The sequence below is a fragment of the Hemicordylus capensis genome, chromosome 5 (genome assembly GCF_027244095.1).
Source record: "Hemicordylus capensis ecotype Gifberg chromosome 5, rHemCap1.1.pri, whole genome shotgun sequence".
Classification (NCBI taxonomy): domain Eukaryota; kingdom Metazoa; phylum Chordata; class Lepidosauria; order Squamata; family Cordylidae; genus Hemicordylus; species Hemicordylus capensis.
This window is the reverse complement of record NC_069661.1, coordinates 31,614,028-31,640,805: the sequence shown is the minus strand read 5'-3', so window position 1 is coordinate 31,640,805 and position 26,778 is coordinate 31,614,028. Positions and strand designations below refer to the sequence as shown.

The window sequence follows — 26,778 nt, the reverse complement described above, 5'->3', positions numbered from 1 at the left end:
TATCAGAAAGCAACACAGCCCTTGAATGCCATTTATTTTTTCTGCAGCAAAGTGATTGGATAGAGGGCAGTGCAAAACTTCAGATGACATACACAGAGATTAGACGATATATAATTCGTTTTTTAAAATCACATAAATGGTTCCGTTTATAATTTTGCTGCCCTGACTGAAAATGCCTTCAAGCACATGAGCTCATGAAACTGCCTTTATAAACTATGGAGAGTGGGTGGTGCCTTGTTTATTTACTAAAGGCAGAGAGTCTCTGGCACCTACTTCTGAGCGGATATATATAAATTAGAACGGAATGGAATTAGAGGTCAGAAAAAAATCCAGCACTACTATTTTGTTAATGATTTTGCACTTATGCATATATTGCATGAATTGATGCCTCAGATGTTGGCTCATCAGCTATGGGAATCTGGAATAATGTGCTCTGCTTTCCATTAGTGGCATGTTGGTAGTCCGAACTGTATGCCATACCTCCCAGGTTGCTTGGCCACGCCCTCTACACATTCACAGGCATATCCCGATTTTCATAGGTGAAATCTTGGAGGGCATCTGACAGCATAATACACACTGTGTCCATGATTACACATAGACTGGTACTCAGTTTATGCAGACCTGCTCAGGGTAGGGCTAACTGGACAATGTTCACAATGGAGAGAACTAAAAAGCAGGATCTCTGTTTGGACCAATGCTTTTTAATTTATTCAGAAATTATCCAAAATCCCAACTTCACATTTACACTGATGGAGTCTGAGCTGTCAGTGACTGAGCAGGAGAGGAACACCCAGGTGGACACTGAAAATGTTGACTCAGTGTGTGGCAGCTGTGAAAAAAGCAAATTCCATGCTAAGGATCATTAGGAAAAGAATTGACAATACAACTGGTAATTTTATAATGCCTTTATACAAATCTATGGTGCGGCCACATTTGGAGTACTGTGTGCAGTTCTGGTCACCATATCTCAAAAAGGATATTGTAGAACTAGAAAAGGTGCAGAAGAGGGCAACCAAGATGAACGGGTGCCTAGAGCACTTTATGAGGTAAGGCTACAACATTTTGAGCTTTTTAGTTTAGAAAAAATGTGACTAAGTGGAGACATGATAGAGGCCTATAAAATTATGCGTGGTGTGGAGAACATGGATAGGGAGAAGGTCTTCTTCTTCCTCTCTCACAACACTAGAATCATGAAAATGATGAAAAGGATATTTTAAACTGACAAAAGGAAGCAATTTTTCCACACAGCACATAATTAATCTATGGAATTCTCTGACATGGGATGTGTTGATGGCTACTAGATTGGATGGCTTTATAAACTGCTGCTATATAGGGCAGGCTAGCCCAAGGGCGCGAACACAAGGGCAAGAGCACAAGGGCAAGAGCACAAGGGCTCTCGTCCTTGTGGCTCTCTGCCGTGGGGCGAGCTGCCTGAGGCCCAGAAGATCTCTCTCCTTCTGCCCTGAAGATCCGTCTTCCCACAATTAAGAAGTCAGCAGGAGACTATGCAAGCCTGGTTTTGTTTTGTTTTTTAATTAAGCCAAGAAGCCGTGGTGGGTTAGTCTGGGGAGATGTGTCTGGGAGAGCAAAAAAGTGGGTCTGGAGTGGGGGCAGCAATATCACAGGTAGCGGGCAGAGGGAGGTATGGAGGTGGGAGTTGGGCAGGCCGTTACAGGGGAAAACAGTCCAGGCAATTGAGGCCTGTTCTTTTTTCCGGCCCTTCTCCCAACCCTCTGACCCTAGGGAGCTCTGGGAACACTCCTTCGAGGATTAGGGTGCTGCTGCTGAATGCCAGGTCAGTTAACACAAAAACATCTCTCATCCACGATCTGATTGTGGATGAGCGTGCTGACCTGGTATGTGTGACGGAGACCTGGTTGGATGCGCTGGGCGGGGTTGGTCTCTCTCAGCTTTGTCCTCCAGGTTTCCAGATCGTGCAGCAGCCCCGCCTGGAGGGTCGGGGAGGAGGCGTTGCAGTCATCTTTCGAGAGACCCTCCCCATTTCCAGGTGCCCGGTCAGGCCATCTCAGAATTTCGAGTGTTTGTCCTTGAGGGTGGGCCTCCGAGATAGGCTGGGGATTCTGTTGGTGTACCGACCACCCGGCTGCACTTCAGTCTCCCTACCTGAGCTGGTGGGGGTGGTCTCGGAGGTGGCCTTGGGTTCCCCCAGGCTTATTGTTTTGGGGGATTTCAATGTCCACGCTGAGGCCCCCCTGGTGGGTGTGGCTCAGGCTTTCATGGCCTCCATGGCAACCATGGGCCTGTCTCAATTGGTATCGGGCCCTACCCACGTGGTGGGACACACTCTGGATCTGGTTTTTGCCGACTGGGAAATAAATGATCTGGAGGTGGGGGAATTTGAGACCACTCCCTTGTCATGGACAGATCATCACCTGGTGGGGTTTAGTTTGACTGCTCCGTCTGCCCTCTGCAGGGGTGGTGGGCCGATTAAGATGGTCCGCCCCCGGAGGCTTATGGATCCGCTTGGATTTCAGACGGCCCTTGGGGAGTTTCCAGTGTCCACAGCTGGTGACCCTGTCGAGGCCTTGGTGGATCTCTGGAATGGAGAGATGGCCCGGGCTGTTGACACGGTTGCTCCCAAACGCCCTCTCTGGCTTGGTGGAGCCCGTTTTGCTCCTTGGTTTTCCTCGGAGCTTAGGGCGATGAAGCAACTCGGACGACGGCTGGAACGACGCTGGAGGAAGAGTCATCACGAATCCGACCGAACACGGGCTAGAGCCCATTTTAGGGAGTATGCCGTGGCGGTGGGGGCGGCGAAGAAATGTTTTTTCTCCGCCTCCATTGCGTCTGCTCAGTGCAGGCAAACAGAGCTGTTTCGTGTGGTGAAAACATTGCTCCACACATTCCCCCGGACAATGGGGGAGGAGTCATCTACAGCTCTTTGTGATCGGTTTGCTTGTCGCTTTGCAGATAAAGTCGCTTGCATCCGTGCTGACCTGGACTCCAGAGTTTTTGGCAGTTCCGGCAGACGTGCCTTTGGTACCATCTGGTCCCGTTGTGTTGGATTCTTTTCGGTTGGTGCGGCCTGAGGATGTGGACAAGATCCTGGGCAGTGTGCGGGCGACTTTGTCCGCTCTTGACCCTTGCCCTTCATGGCTAATAAAAACTGCCAGGGAGGGGACAGGCAGATGGCTGGAGGTGATCGTTAATGCTTCATTAAGGGAGGGCAGGATGCCATCGTGCCTTAAGGAGGCGGTGGTAAGACCTCTATTAAAAAAGCCCTCCCTTGTTCCCTCCAACCTGGACAACAATATACCTGTGTCTAACCTTCCCTTTTTGGGCAAGGTGATAGAGTGTGTGGTGGTGTCCCAGCTGCAGAGGGTCTTGGATGATACGGATTATCTGGACCCTTTTCAATCTGGCTTCCGCCCCGGGTATGGGACTGAGACTGCCTTGGTCGCTCTAGTGGATGACCTACGCCGGGAACTAGACAGGAGGAGTGCGTCCCTGTTGGTTCTGCTGGACCTCTCAGCGGCGTTCGATACCATCGACCATGGTATCCTTCTGGGCCGCCTCTCGAGTATGGGAATCGGAGGCACTGCGTTGCAGTGGTTCCGGTCCTTTCTTGAGGGGAGGGTCCAGAAGGTGGTCCTGGGGGACTACTGCTCGGCCCCGTGGCCGTTGGCCTGTGGGGTCCCGCAGGGTTCGGTCTTGTCCCCCATGCTGTTTAACATCTACATGAAGCCGCTGGGAGAGGTCATCTGGGGATTTGGACTGAGTTGTCAGCAATATGCGGATGACACTCAGCTCTATCTCTCCTTGTCATCTGATCCTAGGGAAGTGGTGGATGTCCTGAACCGGGGGCTGGAGGCCGTGATGGGTTGGATGTGGGCTAACAAACTGAAACTGAATCCAGATAAGACGGAGGTACTGTTGGTCAGTAGGAGAGCCAATCGGGATGAGGAGATTTTACCGGTTCTAGATGGGGTTGCACTCCCCTTGAAGGAGCAAGTACGCAGCTTGGGGGTACTGCTGGACCCAGCTCTGCTTTTGGAAGCTCAGGTGGAGGTGGTGGCCAGGGGTGCCTTCGCATGGCTTCGGCTGGTGCGCCAGCTGCGTCCCTTTCTCGAGAAGGCAGATCTGGCCATGGTTACCCACGCCTTAGTCACGTCACGGCTGGATTACTGTAACGCGCTCTACGTGGGGCTGCCCTTGAAGAATATCTGGAAACTGCAGCTAGTGCAAAACGCGGCAGTGAGGGTTTTATCCAGAGCTGCCCGTTGGGAACATATCACCCCCATTTTGAAAGAGCTGCACTGGCTACCGGTTCGTTTCCGGGTCCAATTCAAGGTGCTGGTTTTGACCTTTAAAGCCCTAAATGGTTTGGGCCCGGGGTATTTGAGGGACCGCCTGCTCCCAAGGGTTGCTGCCCGCTTGTCGAGGACATCTGAGGGGGCCCTGCTCCGGGTGCCGACAATGAGAGAGGCCCGGCTGTCGTGCACTCGGGACAGGGCCTTCTCTGTTGCTGCCCCCAGACTCTGGAATGCTCTCCCAGTGGCCATTCGTTCCTCGGACTCCATCACGGCTTTTAGAAAGCTTGTAAAGACTTGGCTTTTTACCCAGGCTTTTACATAATCGTTTTTACTGCTGCTTCTGGGTGTTTTTATTTGTTGTATTGTTTTATGCCTGTTTTTATATGTGTTTATACTTTTAGCATGATGTTTTTATTGTGTTTTTATTGTATGTTTTTAACTTTTGTAAACCGCCTTGGGGCTATCTTTTAACGAAAGGCGGTATAAAAATGCAAAAATAAAATAAATAAATAAAAATAAAATAAAAGGGCTTAGATAAATTTATGGAGGACAAGCTGATCAATGTACCAGGCTTGATGGCTATAGGCTACCTCCAGGCTCAGAGGCAGAATTCCTCCAAATGCCTGTTGCAGGGGGGAAACAGCAGGAGAGGGGGCGTGCTTTCAGCCCCTGCTCATGGGCTTCCCAGGGGCATCTGGTAGGCTACTGTGGGAAACAGGATTCTGGCCTAGATAGTCCTTAGACCTGATCCTCTTCTTATGTTCTTCTTCGCCTTGGACCGAAATAAACAAATAACAGCTAACAGCTATGTTCTCCTTCTGCATGGGGAAGTACATGTGATAGTGCATACAGTTTGTGTTGTGGCATACATGGTCGTTGCATTCACTGAATCAAGATATAAGAAATGTTCTCCCACTCATTTTTGTCCTTGTGCCTGAAATTCTATTTGTGTCAGTACATTTTATTATGTAGGAGCTGTGCTACTGCTGGTGCTGGGATTCTATTTCAGGTTTCAGTCAGTGGAGGAGGCAAATACATTTCAGGAATGGAGGCAGGGAGAACACAGATTCACAACAGGGGCCAAAGGCTCCTCTCCACTATATGTACTGTAAGTTAAAAGTAGTGATTCACATACTGTGCGTAATTCCACCTGCATTGTAACATAAAATTTGCACAGTTGCGCAAGAGGGCTCTTGTGCAAACACATGGAATCTTTCCAGTGGCCATCCATCACGCAACTGTGTTTGTGCAATTTCATGCTTTGCACAAGACTGCTCTTGCACAGCTGTGCACACAAAACAGACAGGACTTTGCACAGTATGTCATCCAGTAGCTTTGAAGAGCATTTGCTCACAAGGACTGAAAGAGGTCCATGGGGGTTTGCAATGCAAAGAGGGGTAGAGGGGCAACCTTCGCTTAGCCATGCCCACTAGGCATTGTACACCGCACCTTCTAGGTTGCTAGGCCATGCCTCTTACACAATAATAGGCATTCATAGGCATGTCTTTATTTTCATCAGTGAAATGTTGGCAGGTATGTTATGGGGTGATGATGATGCAGTCGCCCTTACTAGGAATGTGCAAATTGATTCAATTTGAATGGATTTGAGCTCAAAATGGACCATTTTGAGTGATTCAAATTCAAATTTGAAATCACCCTTGAAATAAACAGCAAGATTAGAGTTCGAATTGAAACTACCCCATTCGAGCTCGGAGTCCCTTTTTATGACCCCCCTCCAACTCGATTTGAGTCCCTTTTTTCCAGAAATTGTTTCCCGATCTGGAAACAAATTGGCAGCCAGTGCAGCTCTTTCAAAATAAGTGTAATATGCTCCAAGCAAGCAGTTCCAGAGAGAACCCTAGCAGCTGCACTCTGTACCAAATGAAGTTTTCGAATATTCTTCAAAGGCAGCCCCATGTAAAGCACCTAGCAGTAATCCAGCCAGGATGTGACTAAGGCATGGGTAATCGTGGCCAGATCTGCCTTCTCGAGAAAGGGACGCAACTGGCACACTAGCTGAAGCTGTGCAAAGGCACCCCAGTGGCCACCGCCTCCAGCTGAGCATCTAGGAGCAGAGCCGGGTCCAGCAACATCCCCAAGCTGCACACTTGCTCTTTCAAGGGGAGTACAAACCCATCCAGAGCTGGTTGAATCACCCCATATCTTGATTGGCTTCTCTACTGACCAACAGCACTTCTGTCTTGTCTGGATTTAACCTTTTTGACATCCACATCCAGCCCACATTTAGCCCATCACTGCCTCCAGCCCCCCGTTCAGTACATCCACTGCTTCCCTAGGATCTGATGTCCAGGAAAAGTAGAGCTGAGTGTTGTCTGCATATTGATGACACTTCAGTCCAAACTCCCTGATGACCTCTCCCAGCAGTTTCATGTAGATGCTAAACAGCATGTGGACAAAACTGAGTCTTGCTGGACCCTTTAGGCCAGAGGCCAAGGAATTGAGTAGAAGTCTCCCAGCACCACCTTCTGGAACCTCCCCCCAACAAAGGATCGGAACCACTCCAATGCAGCACCCCCGCTCCCTGTACCTGAGAAGCTGTCCAGAAGGATACCGTGGTCAATGTTATTGAATGCCCCTGAAAGGTCCAGCATAAACAACAGAGACGCACTCCCCTTGTCTAGTTCCTAGCATCCACGGGTCTAGATCCACGGATCTAGACGCACTCCCCCTGTCTAGTTCCTAGCATCCATGGGTCATCCACCCGTGCGACCAAGGCAGTTTCAGTACCAAACCCAGGGCAAAAGCTAGATTGAAAGGGGTCTAGATAATTTGTATCATCCAAGACCCTTTGTAGCTGCACAGACACCACTTCCTTAAAAATGGAAGATTTGAAACAGGCTGATAGTTATCAAAGTTGGTGGAATCAAGGGAGGGCTTTTAAAATAGTGGTCTTACCACTGACTGCTTGAGGCTCGATGGCATCTTGCCCTCCCTTAACGAAGCATGAATAATGGCTTCAGCCACCTACCTGTTCCTTTCCTGGCAGATTTTACTAGCCATGAAGGGCAAGGGTTCATATATTGCCCGCACACTGCCTAGGATCTTGTCCACTTCCTCAGGCTGCACTAACTGAAAAGAATCCATCACAATCGAGCCAGATGGTGCCCAAGGCTTGTCTGCTGGAACTGCCAAAATCCAATGTCCAAACTGGCACAGATGTGAGCGTCATAATCTGCGAAGTGACAAGCAAACTGGTCACTGTGGGCTGCTGATGGTTCTTTCCCGGTCACATGGGGGGCTGTGTGAAGCACTGACTTTGGGTCTGCCCACTGTAGGCCAGCAGCCTACAGTGGGCAGACGCAATTGAAGCAGAGAAGAAAACACATTTCTTTGACACCCCACTGCCCTGGAGTAGTCCCTAAAATAAGCTCTAACCTATGTTTGGTCAGATTCATTACAGGTCTGTTATTTATGTATTATTCATTTTTATATGTAAATCTCTTTGAGAACTTTGGTTGAAGAGTGGTATATAAATAACAGTAGTAGTAGTAGTAGTAGTAGTAGTAGGAGGAGGAGGAGGAGGAGGAGGAGGAGGAGGAGGAGGAGGAAGAGGTCTTCCTCCAGCATTGCTCTAGCCACTGTCTGAGTTGTTTCACTGCCCTAAGCTCCAATATGCTGTGCTTTTGCCGCTATAACTACCTGGATTTGTAAAGGCAGAACTTGGGTGCCTGCCTTCCTTGAGTTGTGGTTTGCTTTGTTTGTGAGCTAGTGTTGTCATGAGAAATGGACAGTGGCAGCTGAGCTCTCTCTCTGTCTCTGTGTGATATTTTCTTGGTGATTGCTGTGCAATCAGCTCCATATTTGCACTAACTTGGGTTTCACTCACTGCCCTGGTGGAGTCATCATTCTGTGTGAGAGAGCAACTTGTGCTAGTGATGTTACTGCAGCACAGGCACTGTGGCTGGCAATGGATTCTGGGTCAATGATTCTTTTTTTGGCCATATTTGTACTGTCTTTGAAATGCATGTTCTGTGTCAGGAGGGACAGAGATTCTCTTTTACTGTGTGCTTTCAGTGTTTTTCAAGGCAGGGTTGCAAAAGAAAAAGAAAAAGAAAGTTTGCACTTGCTTGTTCCAGCCACAGGGAACAATGGGGATCTCAAAAGACCCCATTGCTCCCCATGGGTAGGTCCTAGGGACAACAAGTGGGTTGTGTGGTAGGGCATGATGGGAATCCCATATTTATAAACCTATAGGGGGTTTGTGAGTTGGATGGTAGGTAGCACCCATCATGTCCTATCACCCAGCCAACTTTGGTGTTCCTAGGACTTACCCATGGGGAACAACGGGGTCTTTTGGTTTCCCCATTGTTCCCTATGGCCTAATCACTCAAATCTTTTCGAAGTGATTAGTCAAAACATCCAGCCATGGCCACCGTTTCTACGAATTGATTCAAGGATTTTGCAATGCATTTTGAGCTCAAAATGAATTGCAAAATCTGATTTGTGCACACCACTAACCCTACTAATCCACTGTGGACCAGTGAAAGTTCTTTGTCAGAGCTAATTCAGAGACAATGGACCAGCCTTGGTCCTTTCAGCTGTTGTGGTCCAGGCCTGATTTATATACTAAATATGCTCATTAGCTAGCATACAAAATTAGGCCTGTCTCATAGTGTCACCAAGTGACCAAGTTCTTTTATATAGTGACCATGTAGGATCTGGACGCAAGGAAGAAAGGAGATCAGACCAATCCTAAATGAGTCAATGGGCTTTATTGAGTATAAAAGAATAACAACATCAATCTAACTGAGCAGAAAGCAGAACATTCTATCAGTATTACTAACAGTATTTCAACCCTAGCCAGCATCAATATTCACCCAGTGTTCCTAACTAACATATGTGTGTATTAAATCTTCCTAGAGCCTAATACAATTCAGATATAGACGGAAAAGGGGGGGGGGGAGGTAAGGAAGGCTGAGGGCTGGCATGGTTTGGGGAGATCAGGAATTAGTAGAGGGATAAGGGGAAAGGAGAAGAAGGGGAAAGGATGGAGGGATCCAAGGCTTTTAGAGGCAGCATATTACCAGGATCAGAGGCTTGAGAGTGGTGGATCTTTCAGCTGAAGGAGTGAGGCTTTAGCTGGGGCCAGGAGTCTTTAGAGCGATCATCAAGCATGCAGTTTGCTCAGAGCAAGGCTGAGAGTCAGAGCACCATGGTTGGGGAAGTCTTGACTTCTCACTGCGCAGCAGAAGTCACAGAGTTCCGGTTCATGGACAGAGTTCCTGCTTGTTGCCCCATGGCTTAGCAGCAAACTCTGGGATGGCTCTTGAGCAGATCTTGCTTGTAGGCGAAAGACTGCTTGTAGGCACAAGACTGCTAGTTCTCTGTCCAGTAAGCTTCATTCTTTATAGTTGTATTTTCCTTTGATCTCTTATAGAGTCTATTTGAAATCTCCTCATCTTTTCCTGGGTCCCCCAAAAGGTGACAACTTGCTGTTACCTCCAGGATATCATCTTTTAATTATTCAGCCAGTCCAGAGAGATCTTAATCTCATCTTCTATTAGCTGCTATCTGGAGAAGGGGACATTGCCCAAAGCAAATCTGCATCTCTGAGTTGCAAATGGGCCCCTTCTCTTGTCCCAGATTTGCTAGCCTGGTCCCAAAAGGTGTTAAAAGTCAGGAGTTAGTGCGAGAATTAGTTCTATTTGTGTGAGACAGCAATTACATTATTTCTTGTGTACCTCTATCTAGTGTGTAATTATAATAAGAGAATATTTAAAGTAACATAAAAAGGGGGACATGTGTGAGACGAGTTAATCAATACATTTGACTGAGGCAGAAGCATCCTGTCAGTGAGGAAAAAGGATAATTTCAGCAGTGTGAGACTGGTAATTAAGCCTGACCCACTGAGTCTCTTGTGAGTTCCACAAACACTGATAAACAATGCTAGATTACCCCTGCCTTTACAAATCATTTACCAAGCATTACCCAGGCAGATCTGGGTGTCAATTCAACTTGAGTCCTGGCATTAATTCCTGTCTTAATAAAATGGAACCAGACACAGGCCTGAATTCCACATACTTCTGGGTTGGTACCTCTGAGTCGAATGTTGGGGTCAAGGGGGGAGGCATCCCCAATGGGGGGGTGTCTCCAACACAGCCCTCTCCCACTCTTGAAAGGCATGTATTGGGCAGCAATGAGAGGCTCAGCTCTTCCATTGATCATCTTCTATGTAAACATCTCAGCTACTGAAGGCCTCTTTCAGACCAATCCCATGCATGGTTACTCAGCAGTAAATCCCACTGAGTTCAGTTAGGCTTACTTCCAAGCCAGTTGCCCCAAAATTTGCCTGCACCAGGTTTAGTGTAGTTGGCATCCACAGACATTGCTTTCCTTATATCTTCATTTGCTTGCCTCCAACTGCCCTCATTTCCTTCTTGTTTCTAGCTTTCTTACATGGTCAACACTCAAACCCTGCTGTAACTTTCTCTCCAGTTTAGCAAAGCTTCCTTGTATCTCCTGCACCGTCTCTGGACTTGTAAACAACCCTTTGGTTTCTGGTCCCAAATACTGTCCTCGCCCTCTCTCATCCTAAATTCTGGCTTGACCTATGTCCCCTTTCGCCTTTGGATGTTGATCTTGTGGGAAATTACTACTGGTTTATTGGCTCTTGTCTAGTTGTAACGTCTCCCATTAGTCCAGAGCTGCCTGCTCTTCAGCTCCTAAACAATATCCCACAATCCTGTTCAGGCTTGCTAATAGCAATACCTTGGGAGGATTTTCATTATCCCAAATAGAAGAGAAATTGCTCCAGGCATTTCTGGATGAAGATATGAGATAAAGAACAGCTCCTTGACTAACAGTTTATTGCATCTATGTGCAGCTTCAGCCAAAGCTGAGCACTCTACACAGTCCTCCTAGCAACATGAGGAGGTGACTTTTCCCACCATGCAGTGGGGCACTTTGCCTAATTTTGGAGGGGCTACTTTGAAGGAAACAAAGCCCTCTTGAGCCCTGCACCACCTTGGCAGCCGTGCATGGTGTGCTGGAAAGTATAGCCCTCCCCAGTGCTTTCCCCATAGAGCTCTTAAGAGAGGGCCCCGTCTCACTTAAAGGGCACTCCCAGCACTGAGAAAAGAATAGTACTGTGCAGGTCAGCACAGTGGGAAATGACTCTCACATTGCAGGGATTTTTTGTTTTGTTTTTTGTTTTGCCAAAGTGACCCCTGATTGAAAAATAGTGAAGATCAGGAGAGCTGGTCTTCTGGCAGCAAGCATGACTTGTCCCCTTAGCTAAGCAGGGTCTGCCCTGGTTTGCAATTGAATGGGACACTAGAAGTGCGAGCACTGTAAGATATTCCCCTCAGGGGATGGAGCTGCTCTGGGAACAGCAGAAGGTTCCAAGTTCCCTCCCTGGCTTCTCCAAGATAGGGCTGAGAGAGATTCCTGCCTGCAACCTTGGAGAATCCACTGCCAGTCTATGTAGACAATACTGAGCTAAATAGACCAATGGTCTGACTTGGTATATGACAGCTTCCTATGTTCCTATGTAGAAATAGGCTAAGAACAGGAAGTAAACAGGATATGCCACCCTTTGTCAAAAAGTGGCTAACCAATATTCTGCACCAGCTCACCAGATTAGGGGGCTATTCTCATGATTAACAAAAATCGGGCTAGGAGAGCCTAGCCCAATTTTTGTTAATCGTAAGAACCACCGGGCTCACAAGTGAGCCCGGTGGTTCTTGAGCGGCTAACCCACTCAAGTAGCCCGCCCCTTAGCCCGGGTTTGTGGAGTGTGTGCTCCGCAAACCTGGGCTATCTGCTCATGAGTAGCCGCACCGCGGCTACTTGCAAGTAGACTCCCGGCTCTGGGGGTCTCCCCAGTATGCCCTGCGTGCTCGCGCAGGGCATACTGGGGCTTATGGGGGCCATGTGATCCCCCGCTCCCCCCAGCCCCCGCCAGCTCCATCACGGAGCCGGCAATTGTGTGGACGGCCAATCTAGCCACCCAGGGCTCCCTGCCCGGTTGTCTGCGGGGAGAGCGGGCTTAGCCCGCTCTCCCCGCAGTTTCAGCGAAAGCAGGTCTCAAGGATCGTGAGACCCGCCTCTAGGTCTAACAATATATGCAGGCCTTGCTTCTCATTTCAATGGTATATATATCTATATATCTATATCCCAACAGCACCTTCTATTTGTTGTATGTTGCAATCACCAAAGAATTAATTTCCCAGTTCACCTGTGCATGCATTTCTATTTTGAATTCTTTTCTGACTTGCTTTCAGGGCACATAGGCATGCTCTGCACCTTTGGCTGTAGCAGCTTTACCTTTTTAAAGCATTTCAGAAAAGACTCCCTCAGACTGCCTTCAGTATAAATTTGCATCAGTGGTGAAAGCTGTTAGCAACATTCCCACAGAAGATTTCACGTGGGAGTTGGGCTCTCTTTACCGATCTCAACAGTCACTTCCAGAAATGTGTTGGGGCAGAGTGGTGTGGCTGGGTGTGGCTGCTGTGAGTGTAGGGAAGATAACAGGATATTCTAAAAATAAGTGTATTGCATGAGCAGCTGCAGTGACCCCCTTCAAGCAGTACATGGCTTTGTCACGTCCCTCTAGCTGACGTTAGTTGCTAAGGTCAAGGCAGCCAGCTATATACCAAGATTGTACTGAATAATGCAAAAACAAATTCAGCAATCATTTGCTTCAGTACAGAATTCCATTTCATGTCTTGCCTACAGCTGGGAAGAGCCTTTGTCCCCCCTGCCTTGCCCCCCCACCCCCAACTGGAATTATATAACAGCATTTCTGACTGTTGTCATTCCAGCCAGGAATTATTTCATAATTATTTTATTTATATCTGAAGCGTATTCTGTGGTTTCTGTGTACAGGACTAGAACATAAGAACAACCCTGCTGGATCAGACTCAAGGCCTATCTAGTCTAGCATCCTGTTTCACACAGTGGAACACCAGATACCTCTGGGAAGCCCACAGGCAAGCGCTGAGGGCATGCCCTCTCTCCTACTGTACTCCCCTGCAATTGGTATTTAGAGGCATCTTGCTTCTGAGCCTGGAGGTGGCCTATAGCCCTCAGACTAGTAGCCATTGATAGACCTGTCCTCCATGAATTTACCTAAACCTCTCTTAAAGCTATCTAGGCTGCTGGCAGTCAGTCACCACATCCTGTGGCAGAGAATTCCACAAATTGATTATGTGGTGTGTGAAAAAGTACTTCCTTTATTTGTTCCCAAATTTCTTGGTAACCAGTTCTAGTTCATCTAGAACTAATGGGCTCAAATTACAAGGAAGGTGATTCAGATGATAGATTCAGAGGAATTTCCTAATGGTAAGACCTGTATGACTATGGAACAGCCTGCCTCATGCATTAGCAGGCTCTCCTTCCCTGAAAGTTTTCAAACAGAGGCTGGGCAGCCATTTCTCAGGGATGCTGCAGTGGATTCTTGCTGTGAATAAGGGATAGACTAGAAAACCTCCAAGATCCCTTCCATCTCTAAAATCCTATGGTTCCATTAACTTCACATCTGCAAGGCCAGTTCACAGTACTGGTCAAATTCCCTAGTGTGATCATGTATACAGGCACATGCATACAGAAACCTTTCTCTAAGTGGAGAAACATCAGTTGAACTGTGTGCTGAAAGGCATTGAGAGCACAATGGGTCACCCCAAAGGACCCATGGATGAGAAAGAAAAATCAAAGTACAAGTGCCTGGGCCAATTGGCTCTCGGCTTTTAATATCCATATGGGTATTGTGCCTCAAGTGCAGGCCATTCATGGTCCTTCCATGGTCAATGTATGTTGTGGGGAATTCATGGCTGACGTATGACCAGAATTGTCGCATGCTCGCTACCATTGACTGTCTTCCCATCATCATGCCTTGGGACAGACACAAGGGGAGCTCTAGCTCCAAAGCATGACTTCAGCCAAGCTGATCCAAGAGGCTTGGTCAGATGGTGCCCATTTGACATCAAAGTTGCCCAAAGTGGTGGTGGTAGTGGACAGGGTGGTGCAGCAGCTTCTCAGTGGATTTAACCCCATCTTCTCTAATGGGGAGTTCAATTGTGTTGGCCAATGCACATGTTCCCCATGTTGATTCCATCATGATTGTTGGGGCAAATACCCAAGCATAGCTTGCTTCAGAAGATGCCCATTTAGCAGTAGAGCTAAGAACAATCTTCTTATGGTTCCAAGAAGGGTAGGAGTGAGGCTGTATCCCCTCCTTCCAGAAGGATTCAGTCCAATTAAAACTGAAGCCCTAAGCTATTTGTTGATACATTATACCATGGTGCAAGGCACAAAGTTTCTGCTATGGGACTTTTCATAGAGACTCCACATTCCCTCTGGGTTGAAGTATCCATGTATGGGTCAAGAATTTGAGGTCAGTTCAGGGCATAGAGCAGGTAATACTGTGAAAGATACAGAGGGATATTTCCTTGCACAAGGTTTTGGGACTGTACACGCACCTGCTCCTGCTCAAATTGTGGATTTCTCCCCAGGAAGGATTCCTAAAAAGCTCCTGAGGAATTCATCTCGATTCACCACTTCTCATTTTCCAAAGGATCTTTGGCCAATGTTGCTATACCAGTACAGCCTTGCTCCATTCATTATACTTCATTTGGTGAGGTGGTCCACTGGCACTCCAATGGCAAAGTCAGCGTTCCACTTCCCTCCTTTCCACCCAGAGTATTTTGGCTTCCTGGGTTTTGCTTTTGAAGTATGTTGTTATCTCCATAGGGCCTTACCCTGGACTGCTCTGTGTCCTGCACAGCTTTTCAGACATTTAATTCCAAGTTGGAGAGGGATTTGGGGGCTGCGCTTGTGGAAGTTAGGCCACTGTACTTTATTTAGATGTTTTCCGGTTTGTTGTGTTGCAGTATTCAGGTCATTGCTTCTGCCTCCTCAAACAGTTTGCACAGCTTTTGCAGGAGCTCGGTGTTCCTCCCTCTGGAAAAAGATGTAGGAACAGGAAACAGGCTGATGTCTTTGGGTGTTGAGCTTGTCATCATGGTGGGCTGTAGCAGGCTGCTGGGGGACAAGTTAGAAACCTTTAGGGGCACGATTAGGGTATACAGTACAGTCCCAAAACCACAGGCTGAGTAAATGAGGTGTACTATATTTTACATTGTTCTGCTGCAAGGACAGGGTTATATCAATTAATATAATGCAATTTGAACTCTTGGCATTGTCTTTTTGCTCTCTGAAAATCTAACTGCTTATATCTGAAGATTATTTTGATGCATGACCAGTGTCACTCCTTAATTAAACTGAGAGGTATAAACTGGAATTCCTGGTCACTGCAGATGAGAAGCCCTAATGAAGAAGAAATAGAACATACAGTAACTCAGATGCTTTGGTAATCTGGAATCATGTGTTCTGCATGCACTTTATTACCTGCTTTCCATTTGTGGCATGCTTGTGATAAGAATTCTAGGCGACACCTCCCAGGTTGTTTGGCCATGCCCCCTAAACATTCACAGGCATGACATGCTGCTACTATAACTACTGCTTCTGCTGCTGCTGATAATAATAATAATAAAAGCAGATGAAACAGTGGACCACCTAATCAGCTGTTGTAAAAAGATCTCACCGACTGACTACAAACAAAGGCATGACAAGGTAGCAGAGATGATACACTGGAACATCTGCAAAAAATACAAGTTACCTGTAGCTAAAAATTGGTGGGACCATAAAATTGAAAAAGTTGTAGAAAATGAAGATGCAAAAATATTATGGGACTTCCGACTACAAACAGACAAACATCTGCCACACAATACACCAGATATAACTGTAGTTGAGAAGAAAGAAAAACAAGTTAAAATAATCGACATAGCAATACCAGGGGATAGCAGAATAGAAGAAAAAGAAATAGAAAAAAAATCACAAAATACAAAGATCTACAAATTGAAATTGAAAGGCTGTGGCAGAAAAAGACCAAAATAATCCCAGTAGTAATTGGCACCCTAGGTGCAATTCCAAAACAACTTGAAGAGCACCTCAACACCATAGGGGCCACAGAAACCACCATCAGCCAATTACAAAAAGCAACTTTACCGGGAACAGCCTATATTCTGTGATGATTCTATAACAACAGCAACAACATTGACAATAAAATTCTGGCATCCCAGGTCCTTGGGAAGAACTCAATGTCTGGATAAAACAAACCAGTCAATAACACCTGTCTGACTGTGTAAACAAGAAATAATAATATTAATATAAGGAGATATGCATTTCTCACTTTAAAAATATTCATGTTGTGCAAAATTTCTCTCTGCAAGGAATCAGTCATACTCATCATACCAATAGGTTATATTTGTACAATTGACCACATCACAGCCTGCTAATGAGTTTATTGTAAAAACAAAACTTCTCAGTACTGTTGCATTCTATTTTTGTGATATCTTTAGAGACTAGTCTGTGTTATGAAAGAAGTAACTCCCAGAACTCCAAACCTGGATAAATACTAGCCCCTTTAAGATGTTCAATGAGTGCACTGTGAAGAGGTAATCTAGAACTCCACATGTTCACCTTCTTGTCTGTACAGAGCCCATGTGTGTACAACGGGTGTACACACAGGATCTTTGTCCATGCATTTTGCATAGCTCAGAGCAGGCAGAGAAAATCTGTAATGATATAAGAGGATTGTTGTTCAGACATTCCTCTGAACACATGCAGAGGGGGGCAGGATTGGGTATGCTTGTGACCCCATCCCGTTCCTTGGAGAGTTCAGCCTAAAGAAAAGGTTGCCAACTCTCCAAGCCTGGCCTGAAGGTGCCAGAAATCAGTACCAGTCTCCAGATGGCTACTGAAAGCAGTCCTGAAGATCTTAATGGCTGGATATTGTGAAAAATATTTGGGGTGGGGGTTGTCTCCCGGCATAGCTTCAATCCGAGTTTGCACCCCTACTGAATGATGAAAGAGCCTACACACATTCAAAATGTATGTGCGTATGCATTGCTCGCATGATCAGGAACCCTTAAAGAGGCAGGGTCCCCCAGTTGTGTACACAGTCTGTGTATACAGGCAGTTCTTTGCAGACATTATGCTAAAATGTGTGAAGGGGGCAGGGGGTGCAATATTTCTCTTTCTGAGTGTTTTCAGATGTTTGAACATCCTTAAGGTGTATGCATCAAGATTATGCACAGACAAGCAGGTGAACATGTGAATGTGTGAAGGTCAGGAATAGTAGAGATAGTGGGTACAAATCTCCATCCCACTTTGACCCCCACCAACACAATTACTGAATGTCTGGGGGGGGGCCTACTGAGATGAGTGAAAGATCATATAAGAATTGTAAATGTGGCAGAAAGCTTTAATTAATTAATTGGTTTGATTAATCAGCTAAAGCAATGGCAAATTTAAAAATACCTTGAAATTAATTTGGAGGCCTATCAGCAATCCAAAACTCTGGGACTAGGGTCTCTTGAAGAACCTGCTGTCATGCTGGTGGCACACAGCTTGTGCACAAATAGGCTGCTTAAATCCCCTTTAACTCACTTTATTTTACAGATATGCACACCAGCCTGTGTATCCGTTCGGTGGGCAGTAATAAGGTGGTTCAAAAGTCATATAGTTTTCTCTGCCCACATTCTGTCCCTAAACATCTTAGCCTGTTCTGCTATATATTCTCTGTAATAAGGACTGCAATTTACACGGCACGTTGTGCTGAAAAATTCAGACCTATCATCACTGTCAATAGAGACTTTTCCTATGTCTGAGTTCTCAACTATAATTTGCTCTTCACACTATAATAACTGCCATATAATTAAGCTTTTCATAGAGAATTGACCTCTTTCACAGTGAAGTCAATATGCAGAGAACAGGGCCACTTAAGTATATTTACTGGACTGAAATTATACACAGACCAGCTATCATATATATATATATATATATATATATATATATATATATATATACACACACACACACACACACACACACACGAATGATATTTATAAAGAGGAAGCAAGCTATTCCTGGTTTTGTAAACGGGAATCTTCCTAAACAGCATGTACCACAAACCAGATCTTTCTGAAGTAGCTGTACTATGTTTATCCTTAGTGGAACTCGAAGCTGGCATGGGTGGTATTGTGGTTGTGGAATCTTCTCTCTCAGAAGTCTTCATGAAACAGGTTATATTTGTTTAGCTGGATTTGTAGCCTGCCAGTCTACAGAGATTCATGGTAGAAAACATTTTCAAGTGTCATCAGAGCTCTTGGTTATTCAAATGGGTCTTCTAAACACACTTGTACACACTCTGGTGACAAAATGTCTGCCCAAATGAAAAGGCCTTGCATCATATCCAGGAGGTAGTTGGGCTGTGGTCTGGTGTACACATGAAGCAGCAGGAGGTGGCAGCATTAGGTGAGCCACCTCATGCTGTAGATGGAAAAACACATTTCTGAATGTCTTCCTGTGCCACAAACTAGAAAACAGAAAACCACCATAACAGGTAAAGGACTGGGCTAGAACATTTCTCCTTACCACGGCTGGCGTCAGACCACAGCAGCAACAGACAGCAGCCAAGGCTCACGCCTCTCAAAAGGCCAAAATTTGATTCAAGAAGCTGTCTTGTACCAGGTCAGACCATTGACCCATCTAGCTCAGTACTGTCAACAATGGGACAAAATCTGGTCTCCTGGTAGCAAGCATTAATTGTCCCCTTTGCCAAGTAGGGTCTGACCTGGTTTGCATTTGAAAGGGAGATGGCGATAAGATAATTCCCTTAGGGGATGGGCTGCTCTGGGAAGACTCTGCATGCAGAAGATTCCACGTTCCCTCCTGGCATCTCCAGATAGGGCTGGGAGAGATTCCTGCCTGTAACTTTGGAGAAGCTGCTGCCATTCTGTAGACAATACTCAACTAGATGGACCAATGGCCTGACTCAGTAGAAGGCAGCTTCCTATATTCCTATGCCAAGAGGGAAGTGAAAGAGATCTTAAGGACACAGGAAGCTGCCTTATACTGGGTCAGACTGTTGGTCCATCTAGCTCAGTATTGTCTATGGTGACTGGCCGTGGCTCTCCAAGGTTTCAGGCAGGAGCCTCCCCCAGCCGTACCTGGAGATTGAATCTGGGACCTTCTGCATGCAAAGCAGATGCTCTACTGTTGACCTATAGCCCAGTTCCTGAGGTCATCAGTGTGAGAGCTATATGCATGTACACTGTACATAAACTCTATGTTGAACATATCATGTGAATAATGCTTTTGTGTACAGTGTACACACATACACCTCTGTACGCACATCATTATTCAAATATTATGTTCAATGCATGTATATTTGCATTTGACAGGACCTGTACACAGGTTCAGTTTTAAAATGCACACATGTACAGACATTCACCCAAAAACCATGTTCATGTATACAGACACCTGTACGCACATACAATATAATGTCCGAATGCAGCTATGGAGTTGCCTTGTACTGAGTCAAACTATTGATCCATCCAGCCTAGTATTATCTATGATTGGTGACAGCACTCCAAAATGTCAAGGTTGTGATAGTTTGAACTGGAAAAAAATCCAGTTTGAAAAATACACTCATATTGCATAAGGCTTCCACCCCAGGCCAGAGTCACAAGTTGTCCACCTTGAAACTCTTTACAAGCTATTCAGTCACTGCCACAATTGAGGGGCACAAGGAAAACTCTAATTCCTTTGCCTTTGCTGGTACTCTATGGCCAAGGACATACACACCTCTTTTTATAAAAGTAGTCTTTCAGTGGGAACCCTTTGGGTGTTCACAGACCTATGAGTGCACAATTTATACTCCCTATTTGGGGAGGTGGACCTCTCCAGTGAGGTTCACCTAGCTTCTTCACTTGGTTATTTTAGATTCCAGGTAAAGGTCATTTTGTTCACTCAGGCATTTTAAATTTTGATTTTCAATTTTGATTTTAAAAGAGGTTTTTAAATGGCTTTGTACTGTGTATTATATTCCCCTGCCCCATTATGATTTAATGTGTTCTGTGTTTTTATTTCATGTGCATGAACCATTGAATAATTTCAATGCCGTATTGTGAGCCACCTAGAGAACAATTTGTTGTGGGGCAGCTAAGAAATAAAGATTATTTATTTATTTATTTATGGACCAGGTCAGTGATGCTCCAGGTGTCTACTCCAGGTGTCCATGCTCTTCCTACTCTTAGAATTTCACATGCCCAAATACCTCTGTTGTAGGGATCTTATGCCAAAAAGAGGCAAAGGGAGAGATAAACACTGGCAACCAGAGATTTGGTCCAAGCATCCAGATGTTCACTCTATCCTCCCCCCTTCTTGACTTCAAATTCTCCACCAAACTGTTATGCAAGGTTGGGGTGTGCTCTTGATACCAGAGTGTTAGAGGGAGGAAGACACTGGAGGCTTGATATACTGTACAGCCGTTCCTCACCAACTGTGAGGGTTCCATTCCTGGAAACCCTTGCGGTTGGCAAATTCATAGCTGGAGAGCCATTGGTTTCAATGGCAAAAAGGGGGTTAGGGGAATCGCGGTTGCAAAGTGACTGGAAAAAGGTTAAAAAATAAAAGAATCCCCCCTGACCCCCTAAAATGACCCCCTGAGCCCTGGAAATGTCCTCCTGACCCAAATGATCCTGAAACCCCCAAAATCAAACCTGGATCCCTGGAAATTACCCCAAACCCCAGAAAATCACCCCAAGCCCCAGGAATGATTCTCTGACCCCGGAAATGACCCCCCTGACCCCCCAAATTACCCCCCTCAAAACTAGATTTTTTTTAAAAATCACCAAACTGGATTCTCAAGTTTTTGTTGACGGGAGCGGTCACAATTTCCCAGTCATAGATACTGCAAAAGTAATTAGGCTACTGTGACATCTTATTTATTTAAATCATGTATTATAATTTCTTATTGAGAAATTTTGAAATTATACCAATTGGAAATCAAGTACCTGGCTCCACATGATAGCATGCCTAGCTGCTACCTGGGAAGTACAAGCATTCCTTTATAATAAAGCCATGGAAGAAGGCCTATTATAGGCTGAAAAGCGTATGGCTACAGTAGATAAGGAAGGACATTCCCTATATGCAACTTGCTGTTGATGTCAACTACACATAAGATACAAAATTCATATTTTTACCTTATTCAGGACAACTGGATTCCTCTTCAATTCACATTGGATATTTAGATGCTCAGAAGGCCAACTTATGGAGGACTGATCTGCAAGTTGTGACATTTGTTGTATATTTATTTGGGGGGGCCACAGTTGTAAGGTTGATCGTAAATTCACATTATACAAAATTTGTTGTTCTATACAGGAGAACTTTGTTATACACAGAGTATATATATCTGTGGTTCCGCATATTCATGGGTGTCTAGGTTTCATTATGCACAGATACAAAAGAGTTAAAGCCCAAGTATCCATAGTTCCTAGAGGGCCAGAAGTAATTGTGGAGGTCATTTCCAGCTGCTATTTTGTCAGGGCGAGCCATCTCTGTGATTTTGGGGGCTATTTGGAGCATTTGCAGGGGGGCATTGCTGGACACCAGGAGACCCATGGAGCACAGCAGGGCACTTACAGAGACGTAACCTTTGGGCGGTATTATGGCCATTTTTGTGGGGTTTTGGCGTGTATTTTAAGTCTGGGAATCTAACCCCTGTGTTCACATAGACTCAATGACTCATTATCCAGAGTTTTGTTATCCATGGTAATATGCGAGAACAGAACCTCTGTGGATAATGAGGTCCACCTGTACTCATGGTTTTCATTGTTACATGTCTTTACTTTTGTATATACATTGCTCACATTGATGTCTGAAATGAGATTGTCTGTTAAATATTTCTCTTTTTATTATCTTTTTATTCCTTGGTATTTGAAGGTATTATATACTTCCACCCTTTATAGACTTGATAGTTTTCCAAGTTCCACGCATACTTTTAAAACATAACTTTTTAGGCTATTATATAGTGGTGGTTCTTCTTGAGAATTCTAGTCCAACATCTGAGGAGTCAAGTTTGAGGACCCCTGCATTAATTAATGGAGAAATGGGCTCCAATTGTAATTGGCATATCTCCTGGCAGCACAAAACCACTACATGAATGGCAATTTATAACAGAAGGTTAATCAATAAACCATCAAAGCATTACCAACTGTTCAAACAGCTGCTTGAGAGAATGGACCCTGCTTCCATCCCAATCCCTCTCTTTGAGTGCTAATTATTCTTTTGACAGAAATTGTTGAGAACAATAGTTAACAACACTCATGGCGTGTTTATCTTCAGCACAGGATCTTACAACAATCATTAAGCCACTAGCAACCACTGGAAAAGAACAACTTTTTCTCATCTTATTTTTTAAAATCATATTTTGAGAACAGACCTGTCAATTGGGGGTTAGCTTTGTTCTAGGAAAAGCAACTCCTTCCTTTGTTGCCAGCATTGCCGTCAATTCACGTCTTCAAATGTGAACCTCTGGAAAATATTTCCTGCCGCTGAATCCAAACATCAGAGGGTTGAACAGAAGACTTGATTAATTACTGCAGTCATACATTAACAAAAGGAACACAGCTAACAAGAGAACAACAGCTAAGGGACAGCTAGGCTACAGTGCTTAGAGATGTATTTTCCCCTTGTATGATTAGAGAATAGATTTTGCCATTTGATCGTAACAGATGCTAACTTATCCCTGCTAAATGAGTGAAGGGGCTTCTTCTAAAGCGGCTACACTTATATTAAGCAGGGAGAACTTAACTGTCCTGATCAGACCTCAGCACAGCATCCCTCGCAGTGGTTGTTGCAGGTGTCTGCCTTGTGTTTCTTTTTCGTTTGTGAGCCCTTTGGGGACAGGGAACCACTTATTTCTTTTTCTGTGTTGAAGAACTTTTGTTGAAAACCAATATAATAAAATAATAATATTAAAGATCCTCTAAGGGCATCGGACACTGCTGTATACCAAGTCAGATCATTAGTCTGTCTAGCTTAGTATGGCTGGCAGTGGTTCTCCAAGGTTTCGGTCTCTGTTCTTGTCTAGGAGCATGCTTGTCTGCATAAATTTTTGTCTTTGTTTGGGGTTGGGGGTGGATACTAAGCTCCTCCCTCGTAGCTTATTACTTGCTGTCCTGAATTCAAACTGAGAGGTTCTCCCTCTCACTGCCTATGGTTTAGCTGGTAATAAATATCAAACTCTTGTTTCTCATTTAAAGTTGGCTTCCTGTTCAGTTACTTATAGAGCATAAGTAATTTCTCTGCAACATCTACCACTGAGCTGGGACCTGAGAAGGTCTCAGGTTCACTCCCAGATAGGGCTGGGAAAGATTCATGACTGAGACTTTGGAGAGTCACTGCCAATCAGTCAGTAGTCAAAATGTTAATGTTATAACCACAGGCCATAACAAAGAAAAAACGAACAAGTACAAAAAACCCCAGTGCAGACAGTACTGAGCTAGATGGACCAATGGTATGGGGTATGAACAAAACCGGCTGGCCCTGTTTGGTTCTAGGCCGAACTGGACCGAACAGGACCAGGCCATTCCGATTTTGTCCCCTCCCCGCCCGGTTCAATTCAGCTCAGGGGGGTTCACAAATATTTTACTTACCACCTCTGGGGGGCTTCTCTGAGGCCACGGGGGGAGGGGGTCCATGGAGGTTCCCACTCCCCCCGGCCTTCCTAATGCCAAAAATCACACAGTTCAAGTGTTCTTCAGCCCTTTCTAGGCCTTTCCCCCATCTCGGTGGCCATTTTGGAGGCTGCCGCATATGCGCAATGGGCCCCTGCATCATCACCCAGCCACACAGGAGCCATTGTGCATGTGTGGCAGCCTCCAAAATGCCAGCTGCAATGGGAGAAAGGCCTGAAAATGGCTGCAGAGGACCTGAACTGGGTGATTTTTGGCATTAGGAAGGCCAGTCGGGGGAGGGTCCACCTCCGTGGACCCCTCCCATGGCCTCAGAGAAGCCCCCCCGAGGGGGTACGTTTTTAAAAAACAATTTTATATATATTCACGAACCCCCCCAACCCCCCATGGCCAATGTGGGTGGGGTTCAGTCCAATGTCGAGATGAACCAGGCAGGGGGTCAGCCATCAAACCAAACTGGTTCAACTTTGAACAGGTTTCTATTCGAACCTGTCCGCACATTCCTACCAATGGTCTGATTTTGTATAAGGCAGCTTCCTATTTATTTTATTTGTTTGTTTGTTTTACATTTTATATCCCACTCTTTCTCCAAGGAGCCCAGAGCGGTGTACTACATACTTAGGTTTCACCTTCACAACAACCCTGTGAAGTAGGTTAGGCTGAGAGAGAAGTGACTGGCCCAGAGTTCCCCAGCAAGTATCATGACAGAGTGGGGATTGGAGCTCGGGTCTCCCCGGTCCTAGTCCAGCACTTTAACCACTACACCACGCTGGCTCTGATTATCCTATGTTCCTAGTGTCAAAAGCACAGTTATTGGCTTCATGGATTGCGAGACTGAGCTGTGGCTCTTTGCATGCCCGTTCCCTAGATAATAGTGGATGGTGAGCCAATCTACTAGTTAGACACCAGCAGACACTGTGGGATGACTGGAGGGGAAGGAAAATCCCTGCTTGTACCTGTGAGAAGCAGCAGTGGAAGCAGGAAGCACCTCATTCGACACCATTCAGGGATCTGGTAGCTCATTAGATAGCTGTCCCCTGTTAAGTGAGCAAAGAGGCACCTTTTAAAAGTAGTGATTCTCTTTATTGAGCAGAGGAGAGCAACTGCTCCAATCCAACTTCAGCACAGCATCCCTCCCATGGCTATTGCTGGAGTCTATCTTATGTTTCTTTTTTTAGATTGTGAGCCCTTTGGGGACAGGGAGCCATCTTTATTTATTTATATCAGTGTAAACCACTATTGGAACTTTTGTTGAAAAGCAGTATATAAATATTCATATTCATTGTCTTCATCCCCAGTATAGGCATGGTGTCCCCGAAGCAACAATTGTGACTGTGCATTTGCTAGTTGCTGGCCTGGGATTCACCACCATGCCTTTGCCCACTGCTTTCTGGCAGATCAGGTGGGGAACTCTTCTCCCCCTCTCTTGTCACCCTCCAACAGCAGCTGACAGCTCCACCTCACGTTGATTCATTCCAAGATTTTTTACCCTCATATTGTAACATTAATTTGAACTACAAAATGAAATTACTGTACTGAATATGAAATATTATTTGTACAGGTTCTGCATCATCTCTGGCTGCAGCCACTGTTTCCAGTAGCACAGGTAAATGTTTGTATTTTTACTTTGTTGAAATTCTAAAATAACTATGATCAATTCTCTCTTTTGAAGAATGTTTGTGCAAAATAAAGTCATACTTCCCAATGACCTACAGATACCCAATTCTGCATAGAATCTTGCCACTGACATTAGGTGAATGCACTATTTTTGCACTATAACTGCCTTGGGATTGTGTTTAATGAAAGGTGATATATAAATTTAACAATTAAAAATAAATAAATAAATAAATAAATTTACCCCAGAATATGCTGGCCCACCAAATGCTTCTGGTGGAGGGTTTTGGATAAATTCATGGAGGAGAGGTCTATCAACAGCTACTAGTCTGTTGGCTATAGGCCGCCTCCAGCCTCAGAGGCAGGATGCCTCTGAATACCAGTTGCAGAGGTCATGCCCTCAGCTCCTGCCTGTGGGCTTCCCAGCAGCTCCTGGTGGGCCACCACTGTATGAAACAGGACGCTGAACTAGATGGGCCTTGGGCCTGATCCAGCAGGGCTGTTCTTATGAGAAGCCCACAGGCAAGTGGTGAAGGAATGCCGTCTCTCTTGCTGTTCCCCTTCAACCGGTATTTAGAGGCTTCTTGCCTCTGAGGCTGGAGGTGGCCTCTAGCCATCAGACTAGTAGGCAGTGATAGACCTGTCTTCTATGATGGGCCTCACCTGCTAGTAGTTTCTTTATGAGTGTTTAAAGTTTTGTTTAGTTTACACCAGTGCCTGAACTGGTTTGGTTACATCCCTTTGCATGGAACTTCAATTATATTCACTTTAAAGGACTATGTTTCAAATCTAAACTAACCCTCCAGATGGGACAAATACAAGACATTTAATCTAATAAGGACATTGGAAACAGAAGGTGGAGATTAGTGGGGTGGGGGGTACCTTTAGCAGGTAAGATTAATGCAAAGAAACAGAAGATATGAACTTGATTTTGAAGCATAATAGGGATATGGGAAATTGTTAGGCCTGAAATGCTGAAATGTCTTTGGGTCAGGAATAGGGGTGTGCAATTCGTATTTTCGGTGTTTCGATTCGGATCCGAACCGAAACACCCCTGTTCTGTTTTGTATCCAAATATGGCCCACCCGAATCACCCCCGATTCGATTCGGATCCGAATTAATCCAAATCTGAATCTTAATCGGGTTCTGTTGTTTCTGAGGTATTCTGACTTTCTGAGTGTGGATTCTATGATAGCAAATGAGATTTTCAATGAGACCATGAATCCACTCTAATTTGCTATCATAGAATCCACACTCAGAATACCTCAGAAACAGAACCCTGTACGCCATGGGTTAGCAACCCATGGGGGTGGTTGGCACCCTATGTG

General features: G+C 45.4%; 1 protein-coding gene across 8 annotated transcripts in view; it reads left to right on the top strand.

Annotated features, from left to right (window-relative positions):
* Window positions 1-26,778, top strand: part of EMCN (endomucin) — a 92,313-nt gene that overhangs the window by 1,507 nt on the left and 64,028 nt on the right. For all 8 annotated transcript variants that reach the window (XM_053257939.1, XM_053257936.1, XM_053257941.1 and 5 more), the window contains exon 2: window positions 25,398-25,442. In XM_053257939.1, the coding sequence (XP_053113914.1) occupies window positions 25,398-25,442 (45 nt within the window). The remainder of the gene's footprint in view (window positions 1-25,397; window positions 25,443-26,778) is intronic.